General features: G+C 42.4%; 1 protein-coding gene across 3 annotated transcripts in view; it reads left to right on the plus strand.

Annotated features, from left to right (window-relative positions):
• The window catches only part of cdkal1 (CDK5 regulatory subunit associated protein 1-like 1), a 979,997-nt gene that overhangs the window by 362,410 nt on the left and 590,279 nt on the right, over positions 1-27,308 (plus strand). For all 3 annotated transcript variants that reach the window (XM_072509703.1, XM_072509704.1, XM_072509705.1), the window contains one exon: positions 7,818-7,921. In XM_072509703.1, the coding sequence (XP_072365804.1) occupies positions 7,818-7,921 (104 nt within the window). The remainder of the gene's footprint in view (positions 1-7,817; positions 7,922-27,308) is intronic.

Here is a 27,308-nt window from a genome sequence, read left to right on the forward strand (position 1 = left end):
AAATGGATTATTTTACTTCAAAATAATTCTGTGATTCTGTAACCCATAAGAATAATTTTTATAATTGAGTTTAATGACCCTCTTTCCCAGAATTGCTGGCTTTTACCTTATTTTATGGAGATAAAAGCATCCCGGCTCTCACATGAGTTCAAATATTAAAAATCCAGGCATGAGGATGTATTTCATGTGTTTTAGGAATGGCAATAGGTACAAATTTAATTGTACTGATTTGATTTGTTTTATTGTCACATGTACCGAAGTACAGTGAAAATAATTGTTCTGCGGCCAAGGGAACGTACACAGGAGACAAAGAGAATAATCAGCAGAGAACATTTACAATGGTGCATCGACAAACAGTGATTGGTTACAGTGCGGAACAAGGGACCAAACAAAGCAAATACATGAGCACGAGCAGCATAGGGCATCGTGAATAGTGTTCTTACAGGGATCAGATCAGTCCGAGGTGGGGGGGGTGGTTGAGGAGTCTTGTAACTGTGGGGAAGAAGCTGTTCCTATGTGTGGATGTGCAGGTCTTCAGACTTCTGTACCTTCTGCCTGATGGAAGGGTCTGGAAGAAGGCAATGTTTGGGTGTGAGGGTTCTCTGATAATGCTGTCTGCCTTCCTGAGGCAGCGGGAGGTGTATACAGAATCAATGTGGGGGTGCCAAGCTTGTGTGATGCGTGGGCTGAGTTCACCACACTCTGCAGTTTATTGCGATCTTGGACCGAGCAGTTGCCATACCAGGCTGTGATGCAGCCGGATAGGATGCTCTCTATCGCACATCTGTGGCACATCTGTCGAAGTTAGTGAGAGTCGATGCAGACATGCCAAATTTCTTCAGCTTCCGTAGGAAATAGAGACATTGTTGGGCTTTTTTGACTGTTGCATCGACGTGAGTGGACCAGGACAGACTGTTGGTGAAGGTGACCTCCAGGAACGTAAAGCTATCGACCATCTCCACTTCGTAGCCATTGATGCAGACAGGAGTGTGTATCGTGCTAGTCTTCCTGAAGGCAATACCACTATTAAGTGGTATTAATATTTTTGAAGTTACATTTTTCTGTCCCGGCTTGGCTGGTTGAATCAAGTCACATATTCCTTTGTTTGTCTGTTTGTTTGTGACATGTACAGACCATATTTAACCAGCCTGCACTTACAAAGTCCAGAACACAAACCTTGTGCACCTCACACCACAATCTATCAGGTGAACTCCATGATACACTTTGGGGTTCTCTAAACCCTGGCCTATAACAAGTTGGGAGCTCGTCCGGGATATAAGTCTACCTATTGAATTGGCTTAGTGAACGTAAAGACAGTGAGGGGTGAGCATATTGTGGTTGCTTTTCAGGTGTGGTATTTTAGTTTAAGTAGGGCGTGTGTTGTGGACAATAGCTCTTTCAGAGGCTCTGAAGTTTTTGGGGGTGGAGATGGTCCCACGCAGTACCTTACGGACAGAGGCTAAAAACAGACTTTTAGATTTGGCAAAAACATTGCAGTTAACATTACCTGACAAAATGCGAAAAGATGAGGTACTTACCGCGGTGGCTAAGCATTTAAAGTTGCCTGAGATACCGTCTGACTCATTAGAAATGTCAAATGTCCAGTTGCAGATTAAGCAACTTGAACATGAAAAAGAATTAAAGCAGCTTGAATATGCAATGAGAGAAACAGAAAGAGAAAGGGAGATACAGATCAGGGAAAAGGAAAAGGAGAGAGAAGAAAGAAACAAAGAAAGAGATAGAGAGGAGAGGGAAAAAGAGAGAGTTTGAACTTCAGAAAAAGGCTATCAAACATAACAGTCAGTTAAAATTGGCAGACTTAAAGGGAAACGTACAGTTGGAGGATAGTGAGAAAGAGCGTCATAGTTGAAGGCTGGTGGGGATCTATTTAAATATGTCCAAGCATTAACAAGGTCTGATGAGAAGGAGGTGGAAGCCTTTTTCATTTCATTTGAGAAGGTAGCTAAACAAATGAAATGGCCACAGGACATGTGGGTATTACTGATTCAAACAAAGCTGGTCGGTAGGGCTAGTGAAGTGTTTGCATCACAACTGGAGGAGGTATCTGGGACGTATGAGGAGGTGCAAAAACCCATCTTAGGTGCATATGAACTAGTGCCTAAAGAGGTTTAGAAATTTAAGGAAAGAATTTGGTCAAACATACATGGAGTTTGAAAGGTTCAAACAGAGTAATTTTGATAGATGGATAAGGGCTTTGAAAATAGACCAAACGTATGAAGCTCTCAGAGAAATTATACTTTTGGAGGAGTTTAAAAATTCAATTCCTGATGTAGTGAGAACTCGTGGAAGAACAGAGGGTTAAAACTGCGAGGTTAGCAGCAGAAATGGCAGATGATTATGAATTAGTTCATAAATCAAAGTTTGGTTTCTGACATCAGTTTCAGCCTGTGAGGGATAGAAACTGGAGACATGAGAAATACTCAAGTGGTAAAAGTAAAGGTGATCTGATGGGAGATAATAAGGAGAGTGTACCTCAGATTAAAAAAGAAATCCAGGAGGGTGGAAGAGACATGAAAAGTTTCAAGTATTTTAACTGTAATAAACTAGGCCATGTAAAGTCACAGTGTTGGTGGTTGAAGAAAAGCATTGGGAAGGCTGATGTGGTAAAACAGGATAAGACAGTGGGGTTTGTTAAAGTGGCAAAGGAAAGCCCAAGTGAAGCGAAGGAGGTGCAAAAGATTGTACAGCCTGATCAAGAGGTGATTGATAAGAAGGTGCCAGATGTCTTTAAAGAATTTACTTGTGTGGGTAAAGTTTACTCATGTGTATCAGGAGGAGCAGGGAAAGAAGTCACAATTTTAAGAGATACGGGAGCTAGTCAATCTTTAATGGTAAGAGATGAGGAGTTATGTAGTTTGGGAAGAATATTGCCAGAAAAGGTGGTAATATGTGGAATTCGGGGTGAGAGGAATAGTGTTCCATTATTTAAGGTAAGGTTGGAAAGTCCAGTGAAGAGTGGTGAAGTGGTAGTAGGAGTAATAGAGAAACTATCTTGTCCAGGAATACAGTTTATCTTGGGTAATGATATAGCTGGGTCGCAGGTGGGAGTGATGAAAGTTCTAAAATGGCTTTCCATAATGTAGATGTGGGAAATGCTGTTCCAATCAAACAACATCCATACAGACTTAACCCCTTTACAATTGGCACAGGTTAACAAAGAGATTGAGAGTATGCTTAAAATGGCATTATTGAAATGGGTTGCAGCCAATGAAGCTCACCCATGGTGATGGTACCAAAACCGGACGGTACCCAAAGGTTGTGTGTGGACTATAGTAAGGTTAATGCAGTTACAAGAATGGACTCTTCTCCTATCTCACGTTTGGAGGATTGCATTGAGAAAGTGGGACAATCAGCCTTTACTTCCAAACTGGATTTACTTAAAGGTTACTGGCAGGTACCTTTATCCGAAAGGGCGAAGGAGATTTCAGCTTTTGTGACTCCAGATGGTATATACCAATTCAAAGTTATGCCATTTGGTATGAAAAACGCCTCAGCCGCTTTTCAACGGTTAACTAACAAAGTTGTTTCATGATTAGCCAATTGTGCGGTATACATCGACGATCTGGTAATTTTCAGCCAGACATGGAAAGAACATTTAAAACATCCGATGGAGTTATTCGATCGACTTCTGGAGGCGGGTTTGGTGGTAAACCTAGCCAAAAGTGAATTTGGAAAAGCCCAAGTCATTTTCCTTGAGGAGTTTCCGATACCCTCATCACAAAGGGAAATAATGCGATTTCTTGGCATGAGCGGTTTTGATCGACCATTTGTGAAAAATGTTTGTAGCGTGGTTGCTCCACATTTGGACTTGCTGAAGAAACGTCGAAAATTTCAGTGGACAGCGGATTTTCAACAGGCATTTGACTGCCTGAAAGCTGTGATAACCAATGCTCCTGTGTTGGAGAATTACAAGGGACTCTGTGATCAGATTGAACTAAAGTATCTGACTTTAAAGGAAAATGCTGAGGCGGAGAGAAATGGATGGATCGTGCAGAGACCTTCTTGTTCAAAGAGACTGTCAATCAATAGGGATTCCAGTTGGAGGAAGAAGAATGGACTATATTATTATACCTGTTTGCATGTGTTGTTTTTTGAAATGAAAAAGTATATTTACTGTGTGCATTTCTTAATAGTGAAAAGATGAAAAATGAAACCGTCTTGTTTATGGTTGATGGTTTTTTTTTTTTCTTGGGGAGAGGTGTCATGTGAGAGTACCTTTAAGAAATGGGAGTTTATGAATGGGTGTGTATATAAATATCTGTAGTGATTGTACCTTTAAGAAATGGGTGTTTATTACTGCAGTGATGTCAGAGAGTGGGTGGAGCTGGGCTGTCTGTCAGATTTTTACTTTCGCTTTATGTCTTTTTTGCTGCAGGGTGTGTTTTAGGTTTTTTTTCGGAGCTGGATAGCTGCAGTCACAGCCAGAAGGTGTATGAGTCTCTCTGTAATCTAAAGAATGTAAATTGATCCTTTGGTGATTTAAAACTCATAACTGCTCTCAATAGTCAATGTAAACCTGGGGCGCGATTCTCCGCTCCCGCGCCGGTTGGGAGAATTGCCTGGGTTGCCAAATTTTCCCGCGACGCCGGTCAGACGTCCTCCCTCGATTCACGGAAGCGGCCAGATCAGCACAATCAAAATGGCGATTCTCCGGCCCATATGGGCCGAGCGGCCTGCCCAAAACGGCGGGTTACCCCCAGCGCCTTCCGCACCTGGTCGCTGCCGGCGGGAACAGCGTGGGACTGCGGGGGGGCGAGGGGGTATCCTGCACCGGGGGGCGCCTCAAATGGGGTCTGGCCCACGATCGGTGCCCACTGATCGTCGGGCTGGCCTCTCTGAAGGAGGACCTTCTTTCTTCCACAGCCCCACAAGATCTGCCAGACATCTTCTTGCGGGGTGGACTCGGAGAGGACGGCAACCACGCATGCGTGGGTGACGCCAGTTATGCGGCGCCGGCCGCGTCATGTATGCGGCGCCGCCTTTACGCGGCGCCAAGGCCTGGCACGGCGCCGCTTCTAGCCCATTATCGGGCCCTGAATTGGTCGGGATAGGGGCCGTTTCGCGCCGTCGTGAACCTCGACGGCATTCATGACGGTGCGAACACTCTGCCTCCATTTCGGAGAATCCCACCCCTGATCTTTCTGTTTTAAAGGTTTTTTTAAAGTCTTCTGGGTGTTGAAAGGAAAGCTTAAAGGATTACTTAGTGTTGTATTCTTTGGGGATTGTATTTGAATTGATGGTTGCTAAGATGTTCACTCTTTGTTTTAAAAAGGTTAACTTGAGTTAATAGAATAAACATTGTTTTGCTTTAAAAAATAATTTTCCATTTCTGCTGTACCACACCTGCAGAGTGGGCCGTGTGCTCCCCGTACCACAATCTATTAAAGGTTGTGGGTCAGGTGAACTCCGTGACACTTTGGGGATCTCTAAACCCTGGCCCATAACATTATGCACAATTTACACAACCAGTAATCATTATGACAGAATGGGCTTCTTTCGTTAATTGCATTTACTGGTTTGCAGTTTAGGAGTAGTCATGTAGATGTACATATTTGTAAAACCGTGGCATAAACAGAATGAGGATTATAACATGAAATTTTGGGAAAGACTGTAAAATATATAAATGGAAATCTATATGCATATCAGTATATATCTATGTTATCAGTAGATCTGGACCTTTCATTTCTACTACGGAAGCCTGTTATTTACTTACATAGGCCGGGATTTTCCAGCCCTGTCATGGCGTGATCTGCCATGGGAGATTCGGCGATCCAGCCTAAAGTCCATTGACTTTCAGTGGGCAATCCCGGCAGTGGACTGGGCCAGAAAATCCTGCCGATAGTTTGATGAATAGTGGATTCAGTTTTTTGCTGTCATCAAATGTTGCCACTTGTCTAGTGGTTGCACTAGCACTAATAGGAACAGTTCTCTAGCTACTCTGTGAGGATTCCTCATGATTTTGAACACTGTTATGAAAAATGTATAGTTTCATGACTCATATTTTAGGAATTGATTTTTAAATGTAACATAAGTGGAAAAATACCTAGGTTTAAGAAGCAACCCTTAGATTATTACCATTCAAAGATCCTTTATTTTGCATTACACTTTGGTCAGAAAGCTGAAAGGTATCACTTTACACTTCTGTGCATTAAACTTTGCCCATTGCACCAGCCAGCCTGTGCCCCCTCGAAATCTATCATTATCCTCCAAACAATTCACAATACTTCCTAGTTTTGTGTTATCGACAAATTTCGAAATTGGACCCTGTACATCCAAGTTTAGGTCATTTATAGCTAACAAAAAAGCAGAACTCCGCTATGTACGTCCCTTCAGTCAGGAAAACAACCATTTACCACTCCTGTTTCCAGTTAGAATCTCTGTGACCTGGAGGGGAACTTGCAGATGGCGCTCTTCTCATTTTAAGTGGTAGAGAATGCAGGTTTGAAAGGTGTTGCCGAAGTCTTGTGAATTGCTGCAGCGAACCTTGTACATGGTATACTGCAAGAAGTCATAAAACACCAGGTTAAAGTCCAACAGGTATGTTTTGAATCACTAGCTTTCGGAGCGCAGCTCCTTCATCAGGTGAGCTTCGAAAGCTAGTGATTCGAAACAAACTTGTTGTACTTTAACCTGGTGTTTTATGACTTCATACTGTGCCCACCCAAGTCCAATGCCGGCATCATGGTATACTGCTGCCACTCTGCAACAATATTGGAGGGAGTAAATGTTTGAGGTGGTGCCTGGGCTTCTTTTTCAAGTGCCAAGCTTCTAGGCATGGGGAGAGTATTACATCATACTCCTGACTTATGCCTTCTAGATGGTGGGTAAGCTTTGGGCAGTCAGGAGATGAGTAACTCTCAGCAGAATTTCCAGCCCCAGACCTGCTCCTGCTACCTCATGGATATATGGATCGTCCAGTTCAGTTTCTGGTCAAGGATAACCCCCAGAATGTTGATTGTGGATGAATCCATTATGGTAATGCCAGTGAATATCAAGGAGAGATGGTTGGATTCTCTATTGTTGGAGATGGTCATTGCTCAGTACTTGTGTGGCACGAATGTTATTTGCCACTTATACGTCCAAGCCATGGCTATTCGTATGCAGCAAGACCCGGACTCGATACCAACTGCACAGTTAATTGCATATAAATGATGATTCAAAGCAAAGAGTTTGCCATGTGTCTTTTTGGAAATTTAGTCATCATTCATTCAACATAAAATATGTTAACTTTCTATATACATGAAAGTAAAATGTCTGCTTACGACTAACAAGTTTGACATTCTTCCCACAGAATTGAAGAATACAACTTGTTTCCCTGGTTAGGTTTATTGATAGATTACTGAAACAAAGCTATCTAATTTTATAAACGATAATATATTCCTTATGTTTAAAGTGACAATTAATTTAATTAATAATTTAAAAAAAAATTTAGAGTACCCAATTCATTTTTTCCAATTAAGGGGCAAATTAGCGTTGCCAATTCACCTACCATACAAATCTTTTGGGATGTGGGGGCAAAACCCACACAAACACGGAGAGAATGTGCAAACTCCACATGGACAGTGACCCAGAGCTGGCATCGAACCTGGGACCTCGGCGATGTGAGGCAGCAGCACTAACCACTGTGCCACCGTGCTGTCCCTAATTAATGATTTTTAACTTGTACTTAAAGATCTTTAAATATATTTGGTCTTTAAATTATCCTTTCACCCACCTCCTAACTTCCTGTCAATGTGCAGTGACATTGAGTAACCCTATTAAATTAAATTAAATTAATATTGTTCTTGTCACTACAGCTGCCTGAATGCTTGCACATACTGCAAAACCAAGCACGCAAGAGGAGACCTGGCTAGTTACTCAGTCGCAGAGCTAGTAGACCGAGCCATCCAGTCTTTTCAAGGTAAAATTTAAATGAGGTTAGATTTGTGCAGTTTATAAATGTTTTCCTGGAGTTCAGATAAAAAGTAATTTTCTGACCTTGGCAGAATGTAGTTTTTTGAAGCAAGAATGTAGTAATTTTTCACTTTTATTCCCACATTTGGGTGTATTGGGAGGTGGAACAAAATATTTGATATAGTACATGCTGATATATGTTGCTCACTGCTGTGAATTTTGGATAGTATTGTTTGTTATACTAAAGAATGAAGCTATCAAATTTTCAATACTTGTAGTCATTCAGTCTGTTCCATTCATTAATTCTGACTCCGGATCTACAGCAGAATAGTTGACTCTTAACTTATAAATGGTATAGCAAGCCAGTCAGTTACATCAAACCACAGCAGAAAACCGAAGTAAGAATAAAAGCAGACGGCCCATCCAGCTTTGACCTCGGAACCGGAAATGGCAAAGGTACACCCTGCCCAGTCCTTGCAAAGTCCTCCTGACTAACATCTGGGAACTTATGCCAGAATTGGTAGAGCTTATTCCACAGGCTAATGTAGCAATAGTCTGAATTGGCCAAACTCATCACATCGAATGGCCTCCTTCTGCACTGTAAATTCTATGAGTAGCCTTTTCCCAATGTGACTTTCAGTAGCTGCCTCAAGCTTGTGTGCATCCCTCAGCACGGTTTCCTAGACCTTGGAATGTGCCAGTCTGCAACACTCTATGACATCAGCAATTCTTTACAATGCACTGCAACACCAGCGAAAACACTGATGCCTCAGTTGATAATGAGTAGCTCTGCCCTAACCAGCAATCAAGCCCGGGACGGTGGTGTGTGCTTTGCTTTTGGCTTTAGAATTTTGTTAATATCCATGGTGTCAGCCATAGTGGTTCTAGTTCTGTTCCAGACGCTAGAGTAAAATATCTTGTTTACACTCCACTGTAGTGCTGAGGGAGCACTGCTGTGTCAGATGTGCTTGTCTTTCAAATGAGACATTAAGCTAAGGCCCTATGTGCTCTCTCAGGAGATCACTAAAAAACTGATTATCTGTTAACTTCACACTGCTGTCCGTGAGAATCTCCAGTGCACAAATGACAGTTACATTTCTGACATTGCAATAGAAACTACACTTCAAGAAGTACTTCATTGACTGTCTTGTAGTTTGGCATGCCCTGAGCCTGTGGAAGGCACTTGAAATGCAAGACTTTTTCACTTGCCATTGGATTAATATAGAAGTTTCCTATTGAAATTTAAGTGATAACCACTGTAATAAATAGTCTGGAATGCACTGCCTGGAAGTGTGGTGGAGGCAGGTTCAATTGAGACATTCAAGAGGGCATTAGATGATTAAATGAATAGAAACAGCGCGCAGGGATGTGGGAAAAAGGCAGGCGAATGGCACTAAGTCTTGATGCTCAATTGGAGAACTGGTGCAGACACAATGGGTCAAGTGGCTGCCTCCTGTGTTATTACAATTCTGAAAAGATGTAAAAAAACATTGAATTCAATTAAAATATTAAAAAATGACTTGTGTCTTTTTCCTAATGACAGTGTAATCCCTGCATGAAAGTTAGAGGGAGATGGGCTGACTTTCATGGTTGTGCCACCTATATTCAGAGGGTTATTGCCAACCCCTCCCACCATCCACTAGAAGAGGCAACTGGGATTTTTACAGGGATTGTGCCACTTATTTGTTCGGGGTGGGGTGGGGAGGTGCAGTAGGGTGTGTGACGGCAGTTGCGTTGCACATCCAGAAACAGGTAAGAGACCTGTTGATAATTGTCTGATAAGTTATGTATTTCTGAAGTTGTTTCAGTGAACTTTTTTCCATTTTTAAATCAAATTTGAATGCGTTTTATTCCAACAATCAGATTTTTGTGAATTTACAAAAGCACGTGGTACTGTTCTTGAGTTGTAGAATGAAGAATCAGTGCAGTTGCCTGTTGCCCATTGCTGCTCCTGTCTTTATGGCAATAGAACAATAGAGAAGGTTATTTTTGTGCATTTAAGTGATAGGGGCTGGTTTAGCACAGGGCTAAAGAGCTGGCTTTTAAAGCAGACCAAGGCAGACCAGCAGCACGGTTCAATTCCCGTACCAGCCTCCCCGAACAGGCGCCAGAATGTGGCGACTAGGGGCTTTTCACAGTAACTTCATTTGAAGCCTACTTGTGACAATAAGCGATTTTCAATTGTCAGCAGTAATTGCACTTGAGTGATGTCCTTAGCCTGCTAGAGTCCAGGATCTCTGGAAGCCTGCACACAAGGATCCAGTAACAGTATCTATAAGTGCAGTGCTTTGGCCATACATAATCTGACTTCACAGTCTGGGAATCCATGTCTAACTGATAATGCTGGGAGCGTCTGAGTTCTGTTGTTCTAAGTTTCCCCAACAATAGTCTTACTGCATGTGTATTTTAAGTCAGAAATAATGAATGGTGTAGCTTGCATGAACTGGACAAGATTAAATGTTAGTATATGGATTTTGTAACTGCAGCGTTTTGGCTAGTATTATCAAGAAGGATACAATGATAAATATTTGATTGTGTATTAATTATGGTATGCACACAGGAGAGAAATTAATCTGGCAATTGTTACCTCTAATTTCCTTTTGGGTGAGAATTATGGAATTTTTTAGCCACAGGATCTGAAAAAGTTCAGAACAGGTGATGAATGGGAATATATTTTTATCATCCAATGGCTAGGAAATGTCTGTGTTCCAGAATGCTCAGTTTAATCCCTTTCATGGCTTGTAGTATTATTGTGGTACTGATTATATAATTATGTGAATCTCAAAGAAAACAGGTCTAAAATGATCTTGCAACACATTTGTTTTGCACTTTGAGTTCCTCAATTACAAATGTCAAGTTGTGTTGCAAATAGAGTCCACAGATTGATATGAGTCATTACTTGTTCGTACAGCTGCTTTCAAAATTGCACAAGTTTGTCAATCTAAACACAAGAAATGGTATTGCTTACTGAAGAATTCTTGTAGTAGACCATGACGTTAAAGTTTTATATATTATGGATTTTATCAGGTACTGGATGGGAAAAGGAACAGGTTATACAGTAGTAACTTTCTTCTCTGATCTGCACTTTTACGTTTTTCTGGTAACTAGACTTTACCCTCAAAATATTTCTTTCTCCCGCAGTTAAAGAACGTTGGTTTCAATCAGCATCTGTTTCAAACTCATTTGTTCTTTCATTGCCTTCAGACTCGATTTAGGCGTATCCAGAACTTTGATAGCTGTCTTCTCTTGAAACCCAGTCTTGCTCACCCATCCATGCTGACCTACTTTGGATTCTGGGCCCCAAACACTTCAGTTTTAAAATTCTCATTGTCATCTTTAAATCCCCAGCCTTGCCAATCTCTGGTAATCTTTTCTGGTGATGCCCTTCCCTACCCAAATTTTCCATTCTTCTGCTTATCTTGTGATTTCATCCATCCCTCACCTTCATCTTCTCTTTATTGTATACAAACTCTCTGTATTTCTTAAAACCCCTCTATTTCACTAAACATTTGCTCACCCTCCTGATAGCTCCTCCTTGGTTTTCTGTCAAAGATGTTTTTGTCAGGGCAGCACGGTGGCGCAGTGGTTAACACTGCTGTCTCATGCCGCCGATGTCTCAGGTTTGATCCCGGCTCTGGGTCACTGTCCGTGTGGAGTTTGCACATTCTCCCCGTGTTTGCATGGGTTTCGCCCCCACAACCCAAAGATGTGCAGGGTAGGTGGATTGGCCATATTAAATTACCCCTTAATTAGAATAAATTAATTGGGTACTCCAAATTTATTTAAAAAAAGATGTTTTTGTCAAAATTGTTCAAATAGAAGAATAGGAAGAAATAGTCAAAGCAGAGAAAAGTTACCAAGGAATAAACAAGAACAATGAAATAGGTGAGACAGCTGCTTTGATGTGCTATTGACATTGTAGTTTGATTTCTAAATCATGTCTCCTTATTACACCACAAATACTGACTCTGGAAGGCTCTCGTACCTTGGCAACCACCTCTCAAAATGCCACCATTGACTAGGTGATCCATTATTGGGTCAGCTGCGACAGTCAGCCTTCTACAAACTACAGCAGAAAGTGTTTGACAACAAAGACTTTTGCAAGTCAACAAAAGTTGTAGTGTACAGAGCAGTTGGCATCACCATACGTCTGTTATGTGGTGAGACCTGGACTGTGTATTAGCAACACATAAATTACGAGAGAAATGCCTCCGCCACATGCTCAGGATTCAATGGGAGGACCATTGTGCAAATGCTAGTGTTCTTCTTTAAGCCAGCAGCACAAACATTCAGGCAAAATTCCCATGAAATCAATTTTCATGGACTGGATATTGTCCAGATGGCCGAAAAGCATCTCTCTATCTGATTCTGCTCTCTCAACTCTCAAATGTTTAATGTTCCAGGGGTGGGCAAAGAAAACACTTCAAAGGCACTCGGAAACTCTCGTTGAAATACGGCAGCATTGATCTTTCATCGCACTGACACTTGAACTCTGTTTCTCTCTCCATAGATGCTGCCTTAACTGTTGAATATTTCCAGCATTTTCTGTTTTCATTTTGATTTCCAGTATTTGCAGTATTTTATTTTTGTATTTCTAATGTACAAGTTGTTGGCTATCCTGTTAGATCTCCCAAGTAGAACATTGTCAGTGTGTCTTTTGTGCTTGTTCCTTTCTAAATGCCTGACGATGAATGAAGAACATGTGATATTGAAACATTATTTTACCATTCATCTGCAACATTATTTTTTTGTTCAAAATTGAATTGCCAGAGATAATTGTGACGGGGTCATGTTCAGCTACTTCATTAGTCCTGGATTAAGTATGGTTCACACTGTCACTTCATGTGGATTGTTGGGCTGCTGCTGACCAAACTTTAATGACTTAATTTTGAAACTGGTAGAGAATAATAATAATAATCACTTATTGTCACAAGTAGGCTTCAATGAAGTTACTGTGAAAAGCCACTAGTCGCCACATTCCGTCACCTGTTCGGGTAGGCTGGTACGGGAATTGAACCCGCACTGCTGGTCCCGTTCTGCATTACAAGCCAGCTGTTTAGCCCACTGTGCTAAACCAGCCCCAGGCTGCCTCTTAAAATAAATATGGAATCTGTGTGGCTGGCTAAAATCTGAGGGACATTTTTAGTTCACAAAATAAATGAGTGTAACAGTGGTTGTAAACATAGATGGGTGGATTTTATACAATTCTGTGTTTCCATTTGGAGCCTTCCCACAGCATGACCATATTGTAAAAACACATTGCTGCAGGCCTTAATAGGACAGAAAATCAAAGGTAAGGTAACAATTCTCCAATAGGATTTTGCTGGGCTATACTAGTGCACATCTTGTAGGGTGCAATAGTTTGCCTGAAATTTGTGAATATCTACATAAGAGTAAGCTTGAAGCTACAAGGCAACTTTGGATCAATAAAACAAATATGTTCAGGTTTCAAATACAGAGAAATAATCACTCTGATAGTTAGAACAGTATCTGTTACTTTTGAATATAATTGTTATTTTATTAATGAATTCTTGCTGATGTAAAAGTTACTATACTTTAAATGTAATTCATTGGATGTGAAATGGCTTGAGGACATGATATACAAGTGCAAGCCTATTTTTTTTAAAGATGGTGGTTTGGTGGCAACCACCTCTGTCACTAGACTAGTAATCCCAGGGTAATGCTCGGGGGACGTGGGTTTGAATCCCACCAGGGCAGATGGTGAAATTTGAATTCAATAAAATCTGGAATTGAAAATCTAATGATGACATGAAACCATTGCCGATTGTCGTAAAAGCCCATAATGTCCTTCAGGGAAGGAAATCTGCCATCCTTACCCGGTCTGGTCTACATGTGGCTCCAGATCCACACAACGATGCCGTTGACTCTTAACTGCCCCCCTCTGAAATGGTCGAGCAAGTCACTCAGTTCAAGGGCATTAGGGATGACCTGTGATGCCCACACCCCAAGAATGAATTTTTAAAAGGTTACCAGTCCCTACAGTATTTTAAAAAAAAATGTTTTTATTCAAGATTTTTCCATAATTTTTTACAAAACACTACAATAGAAAATATAATGCAAAGAAGACAATACACTGTGCCAACAAAACAACTTAACCCCCTAACCAACTAAGAATTTAATAAACAAAGACAAAGCAAAGTAGGGCATCCGCCCCTTACAAATAAAATGAATCCACCCACCCCCCCACCCCCCGGGGTTGCTGCTGCTGACCTCCACCTAACGCTCCGCAAGAAAGTCAAGGAACGGTTGCCACCGCCTGGAGAACCCCTGCACAGACCCTCGCAAGGCAAACTTAATCTTCTCCAACCTGAGAAATCCCGCCATGTCATTGACCCAAGCCTCCACGCTTGGGGGTTTTGCATCCCTCCACATTAACAAGAGCCTTCTCCGGGCTACCAAGGAGGCAAAGGCCAGGACTCCGGCCTCTTTCGACTCCTGCACTCCCGGATCGACCGATACCCCAAATATCGCTATCCCCCAGCTCGGTTTCACCCGAGTGTCCAAGACCTTGGACATAACCTTTGCAAAGCCTCTCCAAAATTCCTTAAGCGCCGGGCATATCCAGAACATATGGGCATGGTTTGCTGAGCTCCCTGAACACCTCACGCACCTGTCCTCTACCCCAAAAAAACCTACTCATTCTCGCTCTTGTCATATGCACCCAGTGCACCACTGAACTGAATCAGGCTAAGCCTGGCGAAGATGAGGAGGAATTGACCCTGCCCAGGGCGTCCGCCCACAGGCCCTCATCCAGCTCCTCCCCCAGCTCCTCATCCAGCTCCTCCCCCAGCTCCTCCTCTCACTTGCCCTTCAGTTCTTCCACCGAGGCCTCCCCCGCCTCCTGCAGCTCCTGGTATATGTCTGATGCTTTGCCATCCCCCACCCATACCCCCGAGACCACCCTGTCCTGTATCCTCAGTGCAGGCAGCAGCGGAAATTCCCCCACCTGTTTTTTCACAAATGCCCAAACCTGCATGTACCTAAAGATATTCCCCGGGGGTAGCCCAAATTTCACCTCCAGCGCCCTCAGATTGGCAAAAGTCCCATCGTTAAACAAATCCCCCATTCTTCTGATTCCTGTGCCAGCCTAGGAACCCACCGTCTATCCTACCTGGAACAAACCTGTGGTTGTTCCGAATCGGGGTCCAAACTGAGGCCCCTACCTCCCCCCATGCCGTCTCCACTGCCCCCAAATACTCAGTGTCGCCGCCACCACCGGGCTCATGGTATACCGTGTCGGCGGAAGCGGCAACGGTGCCGTCACCAGTACCCCCAAACTAGTATCTATACAGGACGCCGCCTCCAATCGTTTCCACGCCGCCCCCTCTTCCTCCATTCCCCATTTCCGAATCATTGACACATTCGCTGCCCAGTAATAGCTGCACAGGTTCGACAGCGCCAAACCCCCCCCCCCCCCCCCCCCGGAGTGCGTTCCAAAAACAGTCTCTTAACCCGTAGGGTCTTATTTGCCCACACAAATCCCGTGATACTCCTATCTACCCGCTTGAAAAAGGACTTGGGGATGAGAATGGGCAGGCACTGGAACACGTACACGAACCTAGGGAGGACTGTCATCTTTATGGACTGCACCCTGCCCGCCAGGGAGAGTGGCAACATGTCCCACCTCCTAAAGTCCTCCTCCATCTGACCCACCAGCCGCGCTAAGTTGAGCTTGTGCAAGACCCCCCCAGCTTTTGGCCACCTAGATGCCCAAGTACCGAAAGCTCCTCTCCACTATCCTGAGTGGTAGCTCCCCCAACCTCTCTTCCCGGCCCCTCGCATGCACCACAAAAAGCTCGCTTTTCCCCACGTTTAGCTTGTATCCCGAAAAGTCTCCAGAATCCCTAAGAACCTGCATGACCTCCCCCATCCCCTCCACCGGATCCGCAATATACAGAAGCAGGTCATCCGCATACAGAGAAACATGGTGCTCCTCCCCCCCCCTTCCCCCCCCCCCCCCCCCCCCCCCCCCCCCCCCCCCCCCCCCCCCGAACCAACCCCCTCCAGTTTCTGGACTCCCTCAACGCCTTGGCCAGGGACTCAATCGCCAAGGCAAACAGCAAGGGGGACAAAGGGCACCCCTGCCTCGTTCCACGATATAACCTAAAGTACCCTGACCGCAGCCAGTTCGTCGACACACTCTCTACCGGGGCCTGGTACAACAATTTGACCCACCCTATGAATTCCTCCCCAAATCCAAATCTGCCTAACACCTCCCAGAGGTACTCCCACTCCACCCGATCGAAGGCCATCTCCGTGTCCATTGCAACTACCAGTTCTGCGTCCCCCTCCTCCGAGGGCTTCATGATCACATTCAGGAGCCACCGCACATTCGTATTCAGCTGCCTGCCCTTCACAAACCACGCCTGATCCTCGTGAATCACTCCCGGGACACAATCCTCAATCCTAGTGGCCAAGATCTTGGGCCAACTGCTTGGCATCCACATTAAGGAGTGAAATCGGCCTATAGGAGCTGCATTGCAGCGGGTCCTTATCACGCTTGAGGATAAGCAAGATCAGAGCCTGCGACATCGTCGGGGGATGGATTCCCTTTTCCTTCGCCTCGTTAAAAGTTCTCAACAACAGCGGGCCCAACACCTCTGGGAATTTCCAATAGAACTCTACGGGGAACCCATCCGGCCCCGGGGCCTTGCCCGCCTGCATACTCCCCAACCACTTAACTAGCTCCTCCATCCCAATCGGGGCCCCAGTCCCTCTATCCGCCCTTGGGACCTTCAGTTGGTCCAGGAACTGCCTCATCCCCTCCCCACCCTCCGGGGGTTCTGACTCATACAGTTTACCATAGAAGCAGTCCCTACAGTATTAATAACAACTGGACACTAGACTGCTTTTACAGTGTTATTGGAACTCCATTCTTCCCAATGCTTCAGAGGCTATTAGTTAAATGCTTGATCTTGGGTAGGAATACCTCTGTTGTCTGAATATTTTTTAAGACCAGGTAGACGTGACACTGGAATTATTTCCCAATGACCTCTACCGAAATAATATCAGACTCCTTCGTCTAGAATGATATTGTAAAGGTTTAGATATTAAAAAATTTTTTTTTAGGGTACACAATTAATTTTTTCCAATTAAGAGGCAATTTAGTGTGGCCAATCCACCTACCCAGCACATCTTTGGGTTGTGGGGGCGAAACCCTTGCAAACACGGGGGGGAATGTGCAAACTTCACACTGACAGTGACCCAGAGCTGGGATCGAACCTGGGACCTTGGCGCCGTGAGATAGCAATGCTAACCACTGTGCCACCGTGCTGCCCTATGATATTGTAAAGTTGATTGTTTTGCATAAACTTGGCATTACTTTACAGTAGAGGCTATTGGATAATAGTCAAAATAACCATTATTACAAAAGGTGAACAAGGAGTGATTGAAGCCCTGACAAAACGCTTTCTGTTTATGCGTTTCACAATTATTTTTCTTTTTGTTTAGCTGATACCCTGCCATAGAAAATGTGCCCAAAGAATAAACTATACTGCCATTTTTCCCAGCGATGATTCACCTGATTGGTGCAAACATCTATGGAAGAGCGAAAATCATTGTAATTTAGTAAGGAAGTATTGGTGAAGGTCATTTTTATGTCAAACGGAAATATTAAAAGTAATTACTTGTACAATCGTTAAGAACATTACTTAATTCAAGTAATATTTGCTGGGGCCTTGATGCTGTATTAAAGTCTTGGATTTCATTTTCAAAATTTTGACTTAACATGTTGCTGTTGAGTAACCCTTAGGTAACTAAATTGCTAATGAAAATACATTTTTTATTCAGTAAGATCCTAGATCACTGCAGCTGTTAATACAGAACATGTTTCATTGTCATTTAAAAGCTGCAGTCAATTTGCAAATAGTCCTTTTTAGGAAGCTATAAAATGGAGAGAAAAATGTCCTTCATAGTCTGTATTTTGTGTTTACCACTTCCTTGTATCTTCACATATAGCTACGTTAAATTAAGTGAATTGAATTTTGTAATTGCTGAACTGACCTTTTGGAAAGTAGGATGTAATGCATGTCCAAATAATTACATCTATAAGTTTCAGCCTGACAGAAAGAACTAGGCACATTGGTCATATTTGAATACTGTGCAAAATAATAGAATTGAATGTCAAGACTTAAGGCTATCTAAAGCGTAGCAAGGTCAACATGATTCAGAAGAGGAAGAACATTCCTACCTGACCAGTTTCCCTGACCAACCTCCCTGACTTATTTCAAAAGTGATACATTAAGAGGACTTGGGGAAAACCCTACAATGTGGCTACCTTGGGCGTTGAAAATCTAATAGTTTGAAAAATTAATAGTTGATCTCAATATGATGGAAATAGATAAGAAGTTGAATGTGGTAGAAAACAGTGGTTATTGTCAGAGTACAGGGGGTGGGAGGGGGCAGGTGGTAATATACCAAGGGGATGCGTCAATATAGTCACCACTACTGTTGCTAATTTACATCAACAACTTAGATTCAGAAATTCTGAAAATTGATCAGGAAATACAAAATGAATCAGACATTCTGTAAAAGAGTGGGGAAATTTAATGCAATAATGAAGTAAGAATGAACATGAATGCTGTTGAAATAACTAAGTGCAAAGTTCAAAAGATCTAGAGGTCTTGGATGTTCAGTGTGCTGTAGAGTTTTAAAAAATGCTGAACTATATAGCTAAAAGAATACAAATATTAATTCATAGAGACGGAGGAAATTATGCAGAAACTGTATCGTGCTCTGGTCAGAATACATTTTTTGTGTTCTATCTATTTTTGATCAGAGAAGCACCAAGGAGACATTCCATCTCTGATTTTAGAGAAGAGATTCCAGGATGATCCCATCATCAGAGACTTGGGTTAAAGGATAAACTGGAGAAACTTGTGCATTTTAATCCTTGAAACCACAGAGAACAGCGATCATTGCACACCTATTAAGCGAGAAGCTTTTGTCAGTTTTACCTCACTTAATCAAAGGCCAACTGATGCCAGTTTCCATGCTCCCAGCTGAAGCCAGTTTAACTAAACTAGAGATTAAAACTGAAGCCCATCAAATCTGATAGCCCAACTGTTCAATAAAAAAACTTATTTAAAAAGCGGATGTTGTAATCCAACATGTGCAGGCATGGACTTTACCTAAAATGGCTGATTCCCTATTAATTTGGCCAAAACCCGATATAAAATGGCTAACCAAAAAGGCTGATGGGAAAAGCAGCCAACAGGACACAAACGGACAGCTGCAGACAGAATAGCGTATTCGGCTCTGGGGAAGTCGGCCCAGATCGATACCTACGACTATTAGCAGCACATCAACACAGACATCTGCAGTTTAATCGGCGCCTGCAGTGGCCGAAACAAAGACAGGTGTACGACCACCCCCCGATCGAGGAATCGCCCCATTATTGGAGCATATCGACCCCAGTGATTGGGAACAAGTCCAATCACTTGGGACTCAGGGTCAAGGGCCGCCCCGAGAGGCGGGAAACCACTGGGCCCTATAAATTGAGGGGCCAAGTTCAGATCTCTCTCTCTCTCTCTCTCTCCCTTCTTCTCCTGCTCGCAACCTTTGCAAGAACATCGACCAGAAACAGTAAGTCTGACTCCAGCGATCGCTACCCGATAAAGATTCCTAGCCATCGACCCGTATCAGTCTTTTGAATCCCGCAGGCCAGATCCAATTCGATAAACCATTTGTTTCCCTGACCTGGTGGGCCATCCCCAAAAGTTAAATATTGGCCAGTAGTGGTACGTTTTGATATAGATAAGTAGGTTTATTGTGTAAGTATTGATTGCTGTACATAATAAATGACCGTTGATTTCAATCTTACTAAGCGGTGTGCTGACTTATTAATCATAACTCGGGCTTGAACCACGTGGCGGTATCAGAAAGATACCTGGCGACTCGTGAGCAAAGGTGACACAATCAGAGCTAATAAAACTAAGGCTAAAAAGAGCAACAGTATTTATATATCAAAGGAGCGACCATGGCTGATCTATTTGTTTTTACTTTCCTTCCCTGGAACTGGGGTATTAAAAGTCTATTTTGTTCACCCACAGCTATCTCAACTGAGGTCAGGACCCCAGCGCACATCAGGGAATTAACCCATGATCTTGCCTATAGATATGGCTTTGTATCGCACATTCTGTACATTTCTTCACTGAGCCACAGGAGGGGCTTCAAATGTTAATATGATTAATATAATGTACATTTTGTTCCTTTTTCTCTCAGACTAGATCCAGCATCTAATGTTCATGAAATTTCCTTGGTTGTTTTACTTAAATATACCTGATGGCATTATCCATTTATTATGCTTTCAATCTGCACTACAGACCTGGCCTAAAATATAGATATGTTTATATGATATTTTACAGACAGTTTCTGGTCTTTCATAGTTTACATTAACAAGATAAACGTGCCTATATTTAACTAAGTCCCAGTTTAATTCCATTAATTTTAGACATTTCTAGGAACAAATGAGACTTCCACTTAATCCGTACGGTTGGTTTAAGTATTGGTATTTGTGATTTAGGTCAAAACCTTTTACATATTTACATTCATGGCATTGCTCAATCCATGAGATATGATTTTCACAGAACTATTTTCCATTTATGGGTGTACAGCTGCACAGCTGTTCCTTCCTCTCATACATGTGGTGAAGGAAATTGTCCACCAAATGAGACAAGTTCTCTGAGAAAAAACATACACTAGATCTGAAATAATATTTAAAAATTGTTCCTACAGTTGTAGCCACAAAAACGCTAATTTTAATTATTGCTTGGGGAATTACGGCATCATTTCTGCTATTTGTGCTGCATTAGCAACAACAACTTGCATTTAGTTAACAACTTTAATGTGGTAGAATGTCCCAAGGCGCATCACAGGAATATTAGCAGACATAATTTGACACCAAGATAACAGGACAGGTGGTCAAAAGCTTAGTCAAAGAAGTGGGTTTTGATGACCAAGAGGAGTAGAAAAAGGCAAGGATTTTTTTTAGAGGAAAGGATTTTTTGGGAGGGAATTCCAGAACTTGGGGTTCAGGAAACCTAATACATAGCAGCCATAGTGGGGCAATGAAAATTGAGAGCAGACAGGCCAGGATTGGAGGAATGCAGAAAGCTTGGAGGATTCTAGGACTGGATGAACTTGTTGGGATAGAAAGGGGTGATGCTGTGGAGGGGTTTCAAAACTACAGTAATTTCATTATCGATGCATTGCTGAACTATAAGCCAATCTAGATATGTGAGCATAAGTTGATGGGTGAACAGGACTTGGTATGGATTAAGATATGAGCAGCAGAGTTTTTGACAAGCTCAAATTTAAAGGAGAGAACAAGATGGAAAGCCTGCCAATGTGCATTGGATTGGAGTAGTGAAAGACTTTCCTGGGGCAACAGCTATAAGACTGTCCAAGGAATAGTCAGAAACTGTCCTGGAGCTGAGGCCATGCTGTTAGGGGCAAATTGAACAGACTGCCCTGGGGTTGAGGCCACTATCAGGGGAATATTGAACATATTGTCCTGGGACTGAGACCAACCTATTCATGAGCAGATTTAAGAGACTGTCCTGAGGCAGTATGGGCCATATTAGAGGATTTTGCACAGATCTCCCTTGCTACCTTCTCCCAGACCTGCATGGTCAGGTGGGAGGATCACGCGCTCCAATCCTGAGGAAAGAGGACCATCTGCCTTTCCTTGACAGCCTGGAGGAGATTATGCCCATTCTGTAATGCAAGTTAATTCTGTTTATTTTCTTCTTGCTGAACCTATGGTCATCACTTTTATACTTAACTATCCAGCTGGTGTTGTTCAATTTCAATTCATTTTAAATTGTTCCTTACTTGGCTGCACTTCCTTTAATTTTTCCTGCGTCTCTCAATGCAGCAGAGAGAGGGTGGGTGGAATGGGAAGATCAAACCTGTACTCCACTCCATGGCAAGTTGTTCTTCCAAAATGCTGTATCATAAAACCATGGATGTAGAAGCAGAATTAGGCCATTCTGCCCAGCGAGTCTGCTCCATCATTCAATCATTGCTGATATGTTTCTCATCCCCACTCTCCTGCCTTCTTCCCATAATCCCTGATCCCCTTATTAATCAAGAATCTAGCTATCTCTGTCTTAAAGACACTCGGTGATTTGGCCTTCACAGCCTTCTGCGGCAAAGAGTTCCACAGATTCACCACCCTCTGGCTGAAGAAATTCCTATTAATCTTTTAAAGGATTGTCCCTTCTGTCTGAGGCTGTGCCCTTGGGTTCCAGTTTCTCCTACTGGTGGAAACACCTTCTCCACGTTCACTCTATCTAGGCATCTCAGTATTCTGTAAGTTTCAATGAGATCCTCCCTCATCCTTCTGAACTCCCATTGAGTACAGACCCAGAGTCTTCATCCGCTCCTCATAATGACCAGTCCTTCATTCCAGGGATCATTCTTGTGAACTTTCTCTGGACCCTATCCAAGGCCAACACTTCCTCCCTTAGATACGGGGCGCAAAACTGCTCACAATATTTCAAATGGGGTCTGACCAGAGCCTTATACAGCCTCAACAGTACATCCCTGCTCTTGTATTCTAGTTCTCTCTATATGAATACTAACATTGCATTTGCCTTCTTAACTGTCAACTGAACCTGCATGTTAACATTAAGAGAATCCTGGACTAGGACTCTTAAGTAAATCCCTTTGTGCTTCTGATTTCCGAAGCCAATTCCCATTTATAAAATAGTCTATGCTTCTATGCATCCTACCAAAGTTCATGACCTCACACTTTTCTACATTGTATTCAATCTGCCATTTCTTTGCCCACTCTCTTAGCCTGTCTAGATCCTTCTGCAGCCTCTCTGTTTCCTCAACACAACCTGTCCCTCTACATATCTTTGTATGATCTGCAAACTTATCAACAATGCCCTCAGCTCCTTCTTCCAGATCATTAATGTATATTGTGAATAGCTGTGGACCCTGCGGACACCAGTAGTCACCGGCTTCCATCCTAAAAAGGACCCCTTTATCCCCATTCTGTGCCTTCTGCTAGTCAGCCAATCCTCTATCCATGCCAATACCTTGCCCCTAACAGCCTCCTGTATGGCACCTTATTGGTATTCTGCTGAAGAATGAGGGACGTTTTGATATATTTCTGTTGACCAGATCCTATACTTATCTTTAGAAGATGTCTGATTTTGTCAGAAGTATAATGTAATATGAATGACAGAGGAATAGAGGACAAGAACAGCCAGATGTTGCATTCTTGGAGGCCTTAGTCTTAGCTTCTATTTGTGACATGGTAGATGGAGCAACCACCCCTTTGTGAAGGCAGAAGTGCAAGTTGTGATTCGCAACTTTCAAGTGACTTCAATGGATATTTGCCAATTGCTGCTAGCACCGGAAGCTCTAGTATGATGGTGAACCATTTTTAGAATGTGAATTGATCTGAGTATCCACAGTTCTGTTATGCAATTGAAAAATATTTCTGTAGTTACCAACCAAGCATGATGACATCTTCAGCTTGAGATCCAGGCCAAATCAGCAGTTGATGTTCTCCACTTGCATGATAAGGGGTTGTTCCACATTAAATGATTTTGTACTTCAGATACAAAGCTTTTGCAATTTGCGGGGAAGGTCCCATCAGATAAGAAGGTAGCAAATTATTCACGAAATGGGAAACTACAGACCAGTTAAGTTAGCATCTGTCATATGATTCCAGGCGAGACCCCCAACAGTAAGATACTGGACAGAAACCCCAATATTTTATTTTAAATTTGAAAGGCTGTGAGGAAAGGATGGTTTACATGAAGAAATAGGGATATGGGATATCAAACCAAATTTTATTACTAACACAAACAACTAAGAAAAAACCATCTCAGCTCTCAGTCTACTGTTAAACCATTGGCACTCAGGAATACTTGCTTTACAGATGTTCTTGGTGAAAGAAAGATCTTTTGACACTGCTTTAAAAATAAGATCTGAGTCCTGTCTGAAGCATGCAGAAACATTGGCTGTATTTCTTCAGAAGCTGTTTCAGCTGTTTTCAGCATCCCTTGTTCTCAGGCAAGTATGCACTGCTGTAAAGACTGTTTATCTATTTTAACTGAACAGCAGGAAGAGCAAACTGCTTTATTTCTGGTCATAGCTGCATTCAGCTCACAACTGAACTGCTTTCTGCAAAATCCCTGATGCCGTAGTTCCACCCAGCAATTACATCATTTTATCAAGCCTAAGTCCACAGGGAATCCCCTTAATCCAAACAAAACTTCATTAGCCCAAGCCTTTTACAATGGTTTAATTGCACACCCTGGCTCCCAAAATATATGTGCATTTCAAACTATGATTGCAGCAGTCACACAAACCCTGGCTTTAACCCTTACCGCACATACCTATAATATCAAAGGAAATGGGTGGAAAGCGGAATTAGGCTATTGTGTTGGATGATCAGCCATGATCATAATGAATGGCGGAGCAGGCTCGAATAGCCTATTTTCTATATTTCCTTGTGATGCAATACATCTGAAATATGTACATTTATCACACCTCACCTCTTAAAAAAAGAACCAACAATATAAAAAGATGGCTTAATTTTTCCAAAGCCCTTTAACTCTAAACATTTACTAAGCACAGCTAAGACTCTATAAGATACATATATTAAATTTAAATATGCAAACATAAACATGAGTATAGTCCATTTCAGTCTGTCTTTTTCCCTTTCGAACGACGGCCGAGATCCTGATCTGAATATTTAAGTAAACTTTACGGTTCATTTTAATATCTGGACACCAGATTCACCCAGCAGTCGGGACTCACCAGCCACGCCTGGAAGATCTCGCCAGGGCGCTGTTTAGTATTGGTCTACACAATGTGGACCAGGAATAACGACCTGGGAGGGGGGCCTCTGTGGCTATTGAAGACCACGGGTGGCACTGCCAGGCTGACAGTACCAGGGTGCCCAAGTGCCAGGTTGGAACTGTTGGGTCAGGTCCTGGGGGGGGGGGGGGCGTTCCTGGGGGTCTCCCCAAGGTTAAGGGGTGGGGTGGAGAGAGAAGGTTGGGGCGGGGTGCCCCGATCTGCGAGGGCATTTCTTGCTGTTGGGTTGATCCCCCTAAGTGCAGAGTCGGTGGGCAGAAGCTACCTGAGGCCAAAAAATTGGCAATGTGCCGAGAAACACCCTGCTCAATGTATTGTTGAGCAGACTCTAACTTGAGTCCACTAAATCGTTCCCAACGTAATTTAGTACAAAGGGAATCATGTTTCAGCAACTTATTGGAGTTCTTTGCGGAAGTAACCTGCGCTTCTTGGATAAAGAGGAACCAGTGGATGTACTGTACTTAGATTTCTAGAAGGAATTTGATAAAATGCCATACCAAGGGTTATTGCAGAAAATAAAAGTCCATTCTCTACAGGGTAATATACTGGCATGCATACAAAATTGGCTGGTGAACAAGGAGTAAGCATAAATGGATATTTTTCAGATTGGCAAGATATAATGAGTGATGTGCCACAGGGATCAGTGCTGGGACCTCAACTGTTTACAATTTAAATAAATGATTTGGACGAAGGAATGGATGGGATGGTTTCCAAATAGGTGGGAAAGTAATTTGTGAAGTGGACATAAGGAGACTGCAAAAAGATATAGATAGGTTAACTGAGTGGGCAAAATCTGGCAAATGGATTATAATGTGAGGAAATGTGAAACTGTCCTTTGGCAGGCAGAATAAAAGAGAAGCATATTTTTTGAATGGTGAGAGATTACAGAGCTCTGAGATGCTGCGCTTTAGTGAGACCACATCTGAAGTACTGTGCACAGTATTGGTCACCTTATTTAAGGAAAGATGTAAATGCATTGGAAGTCGTTCAGAGAAGGTTTACCAGACTAATACCTGTAATGGGTGGGTTGTCTTAGGAGGAAAGGTTGGACAGGCTAGACTTGCATCCGCTGGAGTTTAGAAAAGAGGCGACTTGATTGAAACATATAAGATCCTGGGGGATCTTCACAGGATGTATGTATAGAGGATGTTTCTTCTGGTGGGAGAATCTAGAACTAGGAGTCAGTGTTTAAATATAAGGTGTTGCTCATTTAAAACTAGATTAGGAGAATTTGTTCTCTGAGGGTTGTGAGTCTTTGGAACTCTCTTCCTGAAAATGTGGTGGAAGCAGAGTCTTTGAATATTTAAAAGGCTGAAGTGAATGGGTTATTGGTAAGTAGGGGGGTGATAGGTTATTGTGGGTCAGTGGGTGCAGATTTGAGGTTGCTATCTGATCAACCATGATCTTATTAAAGATCATGATCTTATTAAAACAGGCTTGAGGGACCAAATGGCCCACTCCTGGTCCATGTTCATATTCATCTGTTCTGAGCAGCCAGTATGCTGCATTGGGCAACGGGTTTACCATTCCTCCTAAGTTGAGCTGTGTCAAGACATCTTTTATAATTGAAGCCCTTTTATTGAAAATTAATCTGATTATAAAGCGCTATAACTTTCTCTTGGCAAGGTATTTTGATTTTTATTTTTTTGCGAGTCAGGGGGGTGAAGTGGGTACTATGATTTGTTGCAGGTTAAATGGGTCTGAACTTTCAGCTGCTGATTTTCAATTAAAATGCACACTCAATCCAAGTTAAATATTATGGTACCAATCTGTCACTACTGATAGCTGTACTGCAGTTTGCCAAGTGAGGTTTTGCACTAAAATCGAACACCACCACTGAGGAAAGAGGGAATTCTTGTGTTCTGAACTGACTGCAGGGAAACCCCAAATACCGGGTGCATGAAGATGAGAATCTACGCATTGAACATGATGGCAGAATATTTCATATCGCAAAGTGTTTTTGTTGGTTTATGATATGAATATGGTTGCATGTAGCGAACACAGATAAAGTGGTACCTAGATGTGAATGGATTGGATGAAAATGTAAATGTATTAAATTCTGAATTTAACTGTTAGACTGATATATTAATTAATAAATTCACTGCTTTATTCATGAATAAGAACCTTGCTGCACCTTTTGAAATGGGCCATTATGTGTGAATGCAGATTATATCATGTTGCATCTGGACTGTACCGTACATTTAGATAATTTAAATTGCTGGAATCCTGTTCTCATGGCTAAACCCAGGGATCACCCTTTAATTTCATTCTCTTTTGTTATCATATGGAATCTTTGTTGAACTACTACATTACAATTGTGAATACATTTCAAAAATACTTAATTAGTTGTAAGGTATTTTGAGACCTCTGGTCGTGGAAAGCGCTGCATAAATGCAATTTTTTATTTTACGTTACTCGTAACGGACCACTTTTTAACCTGTTACTAACCTTGTCATGCAGGTTTGTGTATTCAACTAAATTCTATCCAATGCCAGCCAAGTTGCAAAATGATTTATTTATGCTTTGTTTAT

The sequence above is a fragment of the Scyliorhinus torazame genome, chromosome 6 (assembly GCF_047496885.1).
Source record: "Scyliorhinus torazame isolate Kashiwa2021f chromosome 6, sScyTor2.1, whole genome shotgun sequence".
NCBI lineage: Eukaryota > Metazoa > Chordata > Chondrichthyes > Carcharhiniformes > Scyliorhinidae > Scyliorhinus > Scyliorhinus torazame.